Genomic DNA, 11,580 nt, shown 5'->3' with positions numbered 1-11,580 from the left:
TTCCACAATTATAATTAATATAATTTATTAATTCCACAATTCTCTCCTTACTTAACTTCAGATTCCATTTAGTGATTATAAGGTTGTTTCTCTTTCAACATAAGTTCATATCATTAACATACATTTTTTTAAACTTTCCCTCCCCACAAGGAATTTTTTTCATTTAGTGGCTATAAGGCTGCTTCGCTTTTTACATACATTCATATCATCAACATACAATTTTTAACAACCCCTTTTCACATGGAATTTTTATCTTTAAAATTGTTCAGAGATTTTAAAAAGCCACGCCTTAAACTAATGGAAAATGTGTAATTTTTGACCAATGAAAATGTACTCGCTGGGAAATTCTTAAAAGCTTGGTTTATTTTTAACTTATCTTTTTAGTCGAAAATCTTTTCAAGCCTACACACTCACATTCTGTTGAAATAATACAAGAATGTAAATAAATCATGTTCTTACCTTCTCATATTTGATTTCTTTGACCTTCATTTCTTACCTTCAAATTCATGTTTTTTAAAATTTCAAAATATGTCTAAAAAAGTCAGAAGAAAAGAAAAAATACTGAGACTTAAATTTTTTTAAATAATAATTTAGGTATTTATTTTTATATCATTCTTTCTCATGACTTATTAATTGAAGGTTCTGAAGAATAGGTTGAGTTTTATTGACTCTTTAATTGGTAATTGCATTAGTGCATTTTAAAATTAATTTAGTTTTATTTATCAGATAATTATTATTAGACACTTCACCACATTTGCCCCTCTTCATTTTATAAATTACGCAACCAATTTTATTCTATGTGTTAAAAGTTTCCTTGATCTGTTGCTTAATTTGTTACTTAATAGCAAACACTTCGTTCTATCTACACCTTTCTCAGTAGTGATTGCATAGATTTTAATAGCATTTTTGTTTTCTTCCTCGCTGAAATATTGATTTGTGATAAGGATTTCTTTTTGACAGTGATTTAAAAAAAAATTGCGATCCCCTTATTACGATCACTGGTTACCCATTGGTCAAATGCATTTCCTTTCTGGATTGATTCCGTTAAACGCCACAACATTGCAAATCATGGGTTGCATAAACTGTCTCAATTGATGTTTGTCGTCGGATTGGCTTTCAGATCCTGCCTATGTACGTGTTTCAAAACTTCGCAAAATACTTTTCCTTCTTCAGTATTCATATTTACATTGAAATTACCGTGAAGCCAGTAATTGTACGTTAATAATGAAGAGAATATAAAAATACTTTAAATTATTATTATGTAAATACATTAAAAATGTCTGCTAGTGAGAATAGAAAGAAAAACTGCAGCGGTAACCATAGCAACGCATGCAATGACGACGCATGCGCACTGTTTACTATTACTCTTGAACACTGTTGAAAAATGTGTGGACGCCATCAAATCCAAACTAAGACCCATTTTGCTAATCGATAAAAATGCATGCTATCTAGTGCTATTAGATTCACAACCTCTGTACAATATAGTAAACTAGGAGGCTCCGCCCCCTACTCGCTAACGCTCGCCAACACCCGAGAATTGCTACGCAATCCTATGTGGTTCACGCCGTGAACCATGGCTCGCTGCGCTCTCTCGCCAATGAACACAATGTTCTAGCACAAAGACATAGTATATTATCATCAAAGACATAGTATTATACTTATGTAGAAGAATTCTATCAATGTTCTTATTGGCTTTTAAAAAAGTATATTAGCTATTTAGATTGCACATGGTGAAAAAATCAAAACATTAGCTAAATGAGAAACATATTAGCAAAATAAATTATCAAATAGCATAAATAAACGCGAAATATAAAAAAATTCAATGCATTCAATACAAACACTTAGACGTTTTTTAGACGTTTAGATAGCTCCCAGTAGAAAGATATCAATTCAACAGCGGCCTTTTAAAGCATTCTCACTTCAATTAATTAATTAATTCCTAATTGAGTTTAAATTAAATAGTATCATGTTTTTAGGACATGAATCTGAATTGGACAACCTGATAATGCTCACTCTGGTTATTGTTTCCGTTTTTAAAAGTGCTATATGTTGAGCCAGTTTAAATTAAATATTATCATGTTTTTAGGGCGTGAATGAAAGCAGAAAGTGGTAATTTCAATTTGAGTGGTNCCGTTTTTAAAAGCGCTATATGTTGAGCCACTTCAACTAGATTTGCCATGTGACATTTTTAGCAGCAATCATTGGTCGATTTTCTAACGTTGCCATTCGGGGAGTTGTAATGAGGCTTTTTTTTGGTGCCGTGTAAGAGAAATATATATATAGATTTTGATGGTTTTCACTGTTGCAGATCATATAAGAGATCTGTTGGTATTAATGTTTATGTTCAATCACCATGTGATTTTAAAAAAGTAAATCATTATTTTGAATCCTTAGAAATTGTTATATTGCATAGAAATCTTGTTAACTGAGCGAAACTAAGCATACAGAGATCTTTTTCTTTTCTTTCTACAACTAAATATTTGAACATTGATTTCTTCAAAAAGATTTCTTGCTACAAAAAAAAATTTAAAAATATAATTTTAGTTGGTGACATAAGGTTGGTAATATAATAAACCCATCAAAGCATAGTGAGGATTACATATACTTCATATGAGTTTGATTTTCATCATTTAAATAATGATGCTATCCGATTCAATTCCAGTACTTGTATTGATCATATTGACACCCCAGTTTGTTAATTTTACTTTTTGCGTATTTCGCCAAATCACGAGAACTTTTTAAGCAAATATTTGCACACAATTATAAAATTTAATCCTAAAAAATAATTCAAATTAAATTTTCAAAAAATAATAATTTCATTTAATTGCATTTCAAATTTTGTATTTTCTCACATGAAATTACATTCTTTGAAATGATGTAAAAAATTGCACACTGATGTTTTATAAGGTTAAGAGCCAATGGTCGGTTTACCTTTCACTGATATTTTTTTAATCTTAAGTACCACTGCTTAGTATATTGCTGCTCACTATAGACTGTTTTTTTAAATTTAATTTTATTTATTTATTGTCTTAAGGTTAAGTGGCACTACGTGGTATATTTATGTCAGATATGCCCAACACTAATTTTTTTTAAGGTTAAATGCTATTGCCTCCGGTATTCCTAATGTTGACCTTTTGCCTTAGTAGTGTCGAATTAGCTCACCGTGATATTCCTCTGACTCAACCCAATTAATTAATTAATTTTAACCCAATATATCAGAGAATGCGAAATAATCCTTGGTTTTGGACTTTTATCGGAAGGTGTTGGTAATTCCTAGGTTTTACCGCAGAGGCTTGGAATGGAATGATAATTGAAACGCACTTCAGACCCATACCAAGTCACTTTAGTAAATCCTAGGTTCTACCGATAAAACCTAGGATTTACTAGACCTTTGGCTTTTACAATAACATATAAACCCAATTCTGTAGTCACTGACATGGACCTACGAATCCTGAAGTTACACATACAATTTATTTTTACTGTGTTGGTTTCTTATTTTTATTGTGTTGTATTGAATTATGATGGTTATTATTTATGTTTCTGTATATTATTGCATAAATGACTTGAATAAAATAATATAATTTTCGATGCATTAAACTTTAAATCTTAAGCTTGCTTTTTCAATTACAAAATTATATTTACTGCCAGCAAGTAGTAATGAATTATCGAATGAATTCAAATTAACATCACAAATGAAAGAAGTAATTTCGTTAATTAATCTCTAGCGAAAGCATATCAACAAAAATATATTTATTGCAAGCGAGTAATTATGACGAAATTAAATTTACATCACAAATGCAGGCAGTAATTTCGTTAATTAATCTAGAGTAAAAGCATATCTTTTTACAAAAAACAATAATATATTGGTGTCACTCAAAACATTCATTTTTTAAAAATAAACTTTGAGAATAAGTTATATGATTATAAATCATATTTTTAAAACAATTATTACACTGTTCAATATTTAATTTGAAAACTGTACGATGCCCAACTGAATCATTGTTCAAGACTTATTACTCAAGGGCAACAATTTCACATACTTCTCCCACCGCTCTGAATTCGTGATTTGTTTTCTCAGTTTTTGCACTTTCAAGTCTCTTTTACTACAATTTTCTGAAATTTCGTGATCTCCGCATTTGATGAATTCAATAAAATCACTCAGGTTAGTCTCTTTTTGCATGAACCATAAAATCGATAGATCAATTAAGGTATTTTTGTCATTCATCAGTTCAGTCACATGATCCATTAAAGCAGAAACAACATCACTTGGATCTAAAATATTTGATACTCTTTGAACGAGTGGATTACCATGGGCTAAAATATCTCGTAGATTAATGTCTGTAAATAAATCCTTGGCCTTTACCCATAGCTCCTTATCTTTTTCCTTATCGCCAAAAACACCCATACAGTCCATAATAAGCATTTCCACAGCAGCACGTATTTCAGATTTATGCAAATAACGTTGGCCTATCAAACTTTTAACATGCGCCTTTATGTTTTCATTCTTTCTAAGTCTCCACAAGAACTGAATAAGTTTGTCTTCTCTTATAAGTATTTTCTCCAACTTATCAATTCTGTTTAGTAAAAAGGAAATCTTTTGATTCATGAGTTGGCGTATTTTTTTTCTCAATCTAAATTTTCCTCTAAACTTTAATTGCAAGAGCAAAAATCTTTGAACTTCAGTTGTCATAGACAAAATTGTGTTTGTAGTGTGTCCAGGCTTGAATATACTATCTATTGTCATGTCATCAATTTTTTCAAGACACTTCTTAGCTCTTTTTTTCGAATTATTATCTATGAAATTTTCTATGCTACGTTTACTATCTTTCGTTGCGACGATTATCGACAGTTTCTTTTTCAACACGTTTGAATCTTCAGTGTCTAGATTGTTTAAGCAAAACTCCTTTGCTTCTTTCGATTTTTCTAAATAACCTTCCATTTCCTTCCGTATAATATTCCTTTCTCTAGGATTAAAAACGTCATACTTCTGATATTTTTCATGTAATTCTTTCATGAGGAAGGAGGAACTAAACAATAGAGGATCTCGATTGTTTTTAAAAACTGGTAGTCTCGATACAGTATCCAAGCACTTTTCTAATAATGGCAAAATTGCTGTTTCGCATTGTAGAAAAGTATAAGATTCTTTCATTTTTAAATTAATATTCTTGAATGATTCCATGTCATGTTTTAAATTTTCCACCTCATCATTTTCGTTACAATTTATAACGAAATCTAGCAAATAAATAAAAGCTTCTACGATGTTTTTCACTACTTTGATTTTCATGTCGTCAATTAATTTAGAAGTTTTCATTTTTTCCATATTTCTCAAAATGTAATTCAGCATATTTTTTGTTAACAATGAAAAGCTAACTTCATATTTAAGATATTTCTCTTGTTGTGTTTGATAAAATTGAGTCTTATGAGTTTCCAAGAAAGGTGCAGCATCTTTGAAATATAATTTTGCTTCATTAATTGCTTTCGAGATCATTATGTCTGGTATTTTGCACAAATGGTCAATTCGATCAAACATCTCACTCAAACCTTTAAACTCAGCGTGAAGTTTTTCAAAAATACCCTCATTATTTTCGATATATAATTGTCCCTGAATGTAGTTAGTTTTATAATGTGATAAGCAGTTTCGAAAAAACATGATTTTGGATTCAGCCCCATCTTCCAAACAAGAACACAAATAATGCTTAATGGGGCAGTTTGTTACACCTTCGTTTTGTATTAGTTCACCAAGAACTTGCAAGGCACGTTCCATCACTAACATTCTTTTAAATGTTTTACTATTTTTCATACTTAAAACGATTGTTAAGTAATGCCTAACTCTTCCTGCTATCATTATATTCGATATTTCAGGATGATCAATCAAAAAGGATTTAACTACAGCCGTGACGTCTTTCGGCCCAGCTGCAGTTTCGTTTCCAATCTTCTCTAATTCTGCCTTTAACTTTTCGGCTTTTGGTAAAAAATTCTCACGATAATAAAGTTCTATATAACACTGAAAATGATCCTCTCTGTATAAATTTGAGCCTTTAGCTCTATTGAAAGACATTTTGCTTTGAATCAACAAAAATAAAGAGGCAACAGTATCAGTGCAAATTTCCTCTATGTTATCGTTAAAATAATATCTTAGCGACAGAAAATGTTCAAAGAATACATAAGAGAAGAAGCTGTCCACTAAAGTATAATAATCATTATATTCACGATAATTATGAAACTTGTCTTGAGGCGAATCCCTCTGCATATTTAAGTAAAAATAATTTTTGTAAGTATCAATCAGAGCAATTATCACTTGTTTTCTATATTTGATGTATTTGTTTTCTTTATCATACGAATTACTATCTTTTATTTCAATAATTTTCTTTATGAAGTCTATTTGATACTCAATAAAGTATATAAATTGCGAATAAGCATGTATAACGCTGTTTCTATTCTTAAACAATGAAAAATTCAATGTTATCAGTTTATCATTTTCCAACAAATTTCGTATGCGTTCCACAACATTTAAAATGGCCGCTTCCGGCTTTCTGCTACTGTCTTCTGAGAGGCCGAAATTGTCAACAGCATAATCGTAAAGCCGTAATATAAGTGAAAAGTCTGTTTTATTAATAGCATAAAAAAATGCTGACAGCCCGTTCTCGTCCGTTATTAAGGGATTTATTTTAAACCCAGATTGATCTAACGCCGTAGTTATAAGTGGGTAGTTGAAAACCTTATTTAATACGTGAGTATCGGAACACCGCAAAATAGTTATTAAAAATTTGTCTTCCAAGAAAATTTCTTTTGCAAAGCTGTCTATCAAGTTGTCAAACTTTATTAATTTTAAAATGTGCTTAAGAGCATCTTTCCTGAACGGATAAGCTTCATTCTTCGTAACGCCATAACCAATTGTGTTTTTCAGTTTATTCCCCATTTCTTTGTGAGTGTCATAAAAAATATAAAGTTTGCTCGAAGATGGCGTGACTGTTCCAGCTTGATAGATTTCCAAGCCTTTTGAATGGTTTTCGTTTGTCTTGAACAGAAAAATGGAGCACTTCAGCATGGACGAAGCAGCAGTCAGAATCGCGGAAATATTGGAGTTCTCACTGTTTTTGTTCCTTTTCACGAAATAAGAGTTAAGATTTTCTTTAAATCTTTTCTCCACGCGCTTAGGAAAAATAGCTTGATCTGAGTTTCTAAATGGATTGTAATGCAAAATGTTATTCTTTAAACTGTTTTGTATGCTTTTCGTCAAAAAGTTTTCACCTAGCAGAACAGTTAGACGATATTTAAATCGTTCAGGAATTTCCTGTTCGGTAGAAGATATAAGGTAGGATATCATTATGGCATGAAAAATACCTTTGTCCCCTGGCGTGGGCAATCTCCATACTTTATCAGGTAGCTTTTCATGTACGGTTTGTTGACCGGTCATCCAAGTTGACAAATCCTCAAGTTCTGGATATAGAGACATCTTGTATGGATAAGCTATTTTTTACAAATCTTGATTCAATATGAAAAAGACAGTTAATAGTTTTGGTGGAGGATGTATATCAAAATGATTTCCTTATTCTGCTACCGTTTTCTTTTCTTTTGGGCGACTGGAACATATCTGTAAAAAAGAAAGATTAATTAGATTAAATTTATGTATCTTCGACTAGCTACTTTTGGCGACCATCTTACACTGAAAAAAAAAACTCAGTAAATTTTTAACTAGTATTTGATGCAAATTTTCTCATTATATCCCAAAGTTTACTTAAATGCAAGATCATTTTATTTCAGTTACATCATAAATTGTGAAGTATGATACAGAAATACTTCCGTAGAACAACTGACTGCACCAAAATTTGGTGAAAGATGCAAAACTTTAACGGTTACTGTAAACTGAACGATATTTGTTTACGAACGCCGTGTTTTCTTTACAACTTGCTCTCGGTGTATCAGGACGACTAATGCATGCTGTTTTAGGTTTCCACTTATTTAAGTAGGTAAATGGCTTATTTGTATGTATTAAAGTTTATTTCTTTTATGTTGCCTTTCTAAAGTTAGTGTTCGGTATAAAATGGTTAGAGTTATATCATAAAATAACTTCTTACGGTGAATAATTACCTAGGCCTGCATTTGAGCACTTTAAAAATACCTAATAATGGTGCAACCTTCATCTGCTTTTATGAAAGAAAGAAAAGAGAAAGAATGAAAATAGGGGTTTTGTTTTTTCAAAACACAAACTTTTGGTGCGACCTTCTACTGATATTTGGAGCTAGAGAAAATATCAAAATATGGTAAATCGAGCTCCATTTTATATGGCCAGCAAATGAATACTAATTTTTTATGCAACATGGCTCGGAGTTTTTAACAGTGTAGTCGGCTTCATGAATTCCCCACTCCCTTTTGTTAATGTGATATTTCAAAAAAATAATTATACATAAAAATATTTTTAAAACGTTAACAAAGTATAACATAATTTACTTAAGTGGCTACACAGTCTCCGCTGAATCAAACAACATACACTACTAAAAATTCCGAGCCAAGTTGCACCAAAAATCGGTATTCATTTGGATTTCGACGGATTCTGATCCCCAAAATATAGGGGGTAGGCTCAAGCTGAGAAATATGGTCTCAATAGTTTGATCACGAGAGCGCTCCTAAGTTTGGGCCCCTTAATGTTAGTTTTACTTTTTACGTTTTCCATATCTCGAGAACTATTTAAGCGATATGAAAATTTTTTACATACAATTATAAAATTAGTTTATCCAAAGATAATTTCACACGAAAAATAATTCTTAGAAAATATTTATTATTTCATTTAAGAATTCTGGAAAAAAAAGGAATTTAATTTTATGTAACATCATGCAAAATCGATACCGTAAACCCATCCAGGGGCGAGTCTACCCATTTTAGTTTTATTTAATTTTCACTATTTTAAATTGCAAATAAAAAAATTTTTACCAATGGAGGACTTAGTTCAGACTCTAAGGAAGATGGCGCTGTAGTAGTTTGATCCGTTTTTATTTATTTGGTGTCTTTTTAACCGACCTGTTCAAACGTCTTTTGAGAGATTTGTATTGAAAATCAGCAAACTTTTAGTTGGTGCTCCGTAAGTATATTATTNTTATCTTAAACACACATTGGTGTTTCGAATTTTATTTTGGGTTTTTTTTTAATAAAATGTTACACATTTAAGTTTCCCTTGAACTAAATAGGTATAAGATAATCAGTTTTGTAGTTAAGACTATTTTTTTTATTATGCTTTGAATTCAATTTTTTATAATATAATTGTAGCATATACACTGTAAATTTATATTTATCATTCATAAAAGAATAAAATATTTATTAATTGGCACAGAATATAATGCGATTCTGAAAAGCAAAAAAAAAGCGTGTTTTCTTTAGATAAGCAATTTTTTTTTAATTCCAAAGTAACTTTTATTTGTATGCTTAGTTTCAGAAATACAAGGGAAAGAAAAAATTCTAAAAATAAACGATTGGCTATTTTCTTCACTATAACTTTGACCCGGTATTGGAAGGGTCAAAAAACTGAGTAGAGATGCGTTTAATCAAGGAAAATATGTTTTGTGACAGATTTCACTATTCATTAATTCGTTAAAACTTTCACGAAAGTGAATATTGGAAAATAATCTTCTCAAAAATGAAATTTGTAACCAAGAGTAGCGAACCAAAAAGTATATTCGAATAATTAGATTTAATATCATCGGTTTTATTGATACATACGTACGTATTAGCGTTTTATATAATATAGATCAGGGTTTCTTAATCTGTGGTTCATGGACCCCTAAGGGGTCCATGAGACATATTTTGGGGGTCCGTTAACTACTTCTAATTTTTAAAACATTTGGAAGCCTACCCATTGCTTGTAAAGCTATCTATGGCAGCTATAATTCCATTTGCTACAGTGTATCTTTACAAAGCGGGATTTTCCACACTTGTGACAATAAAAACATAACATCGAAATCGATTGAATGTTGAACATGATATGCGCGTTGTTTTGTCTAAAACCATCCCCCAATTCAATTAATTAAGGAAAAGCAGCAGCAACCTTCACATTAAAAATTTTAATTATAAAAATTTTGTATACTATTAAAATAATAAAATTAAATGTTTTCTAATAATGGATGGTTTTTGCAATTATTTTTTTCACAGGGGGGTGGTCCGTGACTTCTTAAAAAATTTTAAAAGGGGTCCATTATACCAAAAAGGTTAAGAAACACTGATATAGATGGTTGTGATGAATATATTGAATAATCAAAGATTGTTATTTATTCTTCACCACTTTAAATTTTTTTAAAAAACTATTTCCAGGTTAAGCTTCCTGTGATAATAACGAGGGTTAATTATTAGCGCATCACTTATCAGGGTATTTATTAACTTAGATAAATTTTGTTAAATATTTATCTATTTTTATCTAATTTAATACCCATATATTTAATTATATAACACATTTAGTAAATGAACAAACATTAAATTAAATATTCCGAGAAATATTAAGAGTATTAATGTTTACATTCTGTTTTATACACAGTGAATTATGTTTTGCTTCAGAAAAAAATAAAAAAATTGCGTCATGCAGCACCGTTAAAAACAGTTGTTTTTTAACTTACCACATGAAATGCATTATTAAAGCAGTACTAATTTTTCCTTTTTAGATTTCCTTCTTATAAAATATACATAAAAATACAAAAAAATATCATTACAAAATTTGGCAAGTTTTTTAAAAGATCTCAGGCATTATGTTCGTCATCTAATTAACACAATTGCAAAAGTATTTAAATTTAATAAACTTATTTTTAAATGAAGAATAACAAGCAAAATGTTTTTATTAAAACACATGTAGACTATCGGACATTAAATCTAATATAATGAGATCAGCTGATAACATATCATCATACTACACCGGAATCTTTCAATAAGAAAATTGCAAAATATTGTTCACGTGATTTTCGATAAGCATGAATTTATTTTCTTTCAGATCATTTGCATAACACTTGTTAAGATTATGAAAATTAGCAAGATAATAAAATATTCATTGTTACTTAGAACAGCAATTCTGAAAAAGTGTTTCGCGGAGGCCTAGGGTTCCTGGACATGGCCATAAAATTTCCGAGAGTTAGTATTTATTTTAAGCAATTATGATTTTTAAGTGCGTAAATATCCTCAGGGGTAGACGGATCATGGGTTAAAGTCCCCTTGACGTCAGGCTGACCGAGGGAGGTTTTCGTAGTTTTCTTCTCCGTGTAACGGAAATTCACGTTACCTCCGTATAAAAGTCCTCTACGTAAGGGAATTTCTCCCAATACTTGATCCAGGAGTTCCCTTGCCTTCTGAATTGGGTTCAAAAATACAAGGGATACGGAGTTCCACATTGGTAGTCGTATACCCAAAACTGGGTCAGCTCTTCAACGACGGTTATAAAATAAAATTATATCTAATCAATAATCTGTTACTTATTTAATAATTCAGTTACTTTTAGAAATTATAGAAAAAAATAATGAAATTTCAAAATATTTATAGTTATTCTAAATATAATCCATTAACTATGAAAAATTTAATAAATATTTTTTCATTGGAAATTCTCGATTT

General features: G+C 30.4%; 1 protein-coding gene across 1 annotated transcript in view; it reads right to left on the bottom strand.

Moving 5' to 3' along the window:
* Window positions 1-3,735: 3,735 nt before the first annotated feature.
* The window catches only part of LOC122271449 (reticulocyte-binding protein homolog 1), a 32,454-nt gene continuing 24,609 nt past the window's right edge, over window positions 3,736-11,580 (bottom strand). The window contains exon 2 of the mRNA XM_043052738.2: window positions 3,736-7,594. Coding sequence (XP_042908672.1) covers window positions 4,004-7,456 — 3,453 coding nt within the window. The 5' untranslated portion in view covers window positions 7,457-7,594 and the 3' untranslated portion in view covers window positions 3,736-4,003. The remainder of the gene's footprint in view (window positions 7,595-11,580) is intronic.

The sequence above is a fragment of the Parasteatoda tepidariorum genome, chromosome 10 (assembly GCF_043381705.1).
Source record: "Parasteatoda tepidariorum isolate YZ-2023 chromosome 10, CAS_Ptep_4.0, whole genome shotgun sequence".
Classification (NCBI taxonomy): domain Eukaryota; kingdom Metazoa; phylum Arthropoda; class Arachnida; order Araneae; family Theridiidae; genus Parasteatoda; species Parasteatoda tepidariorum.
This window is presented reverse-complemented; position numbering and strand designations above follow the sequence as displayed.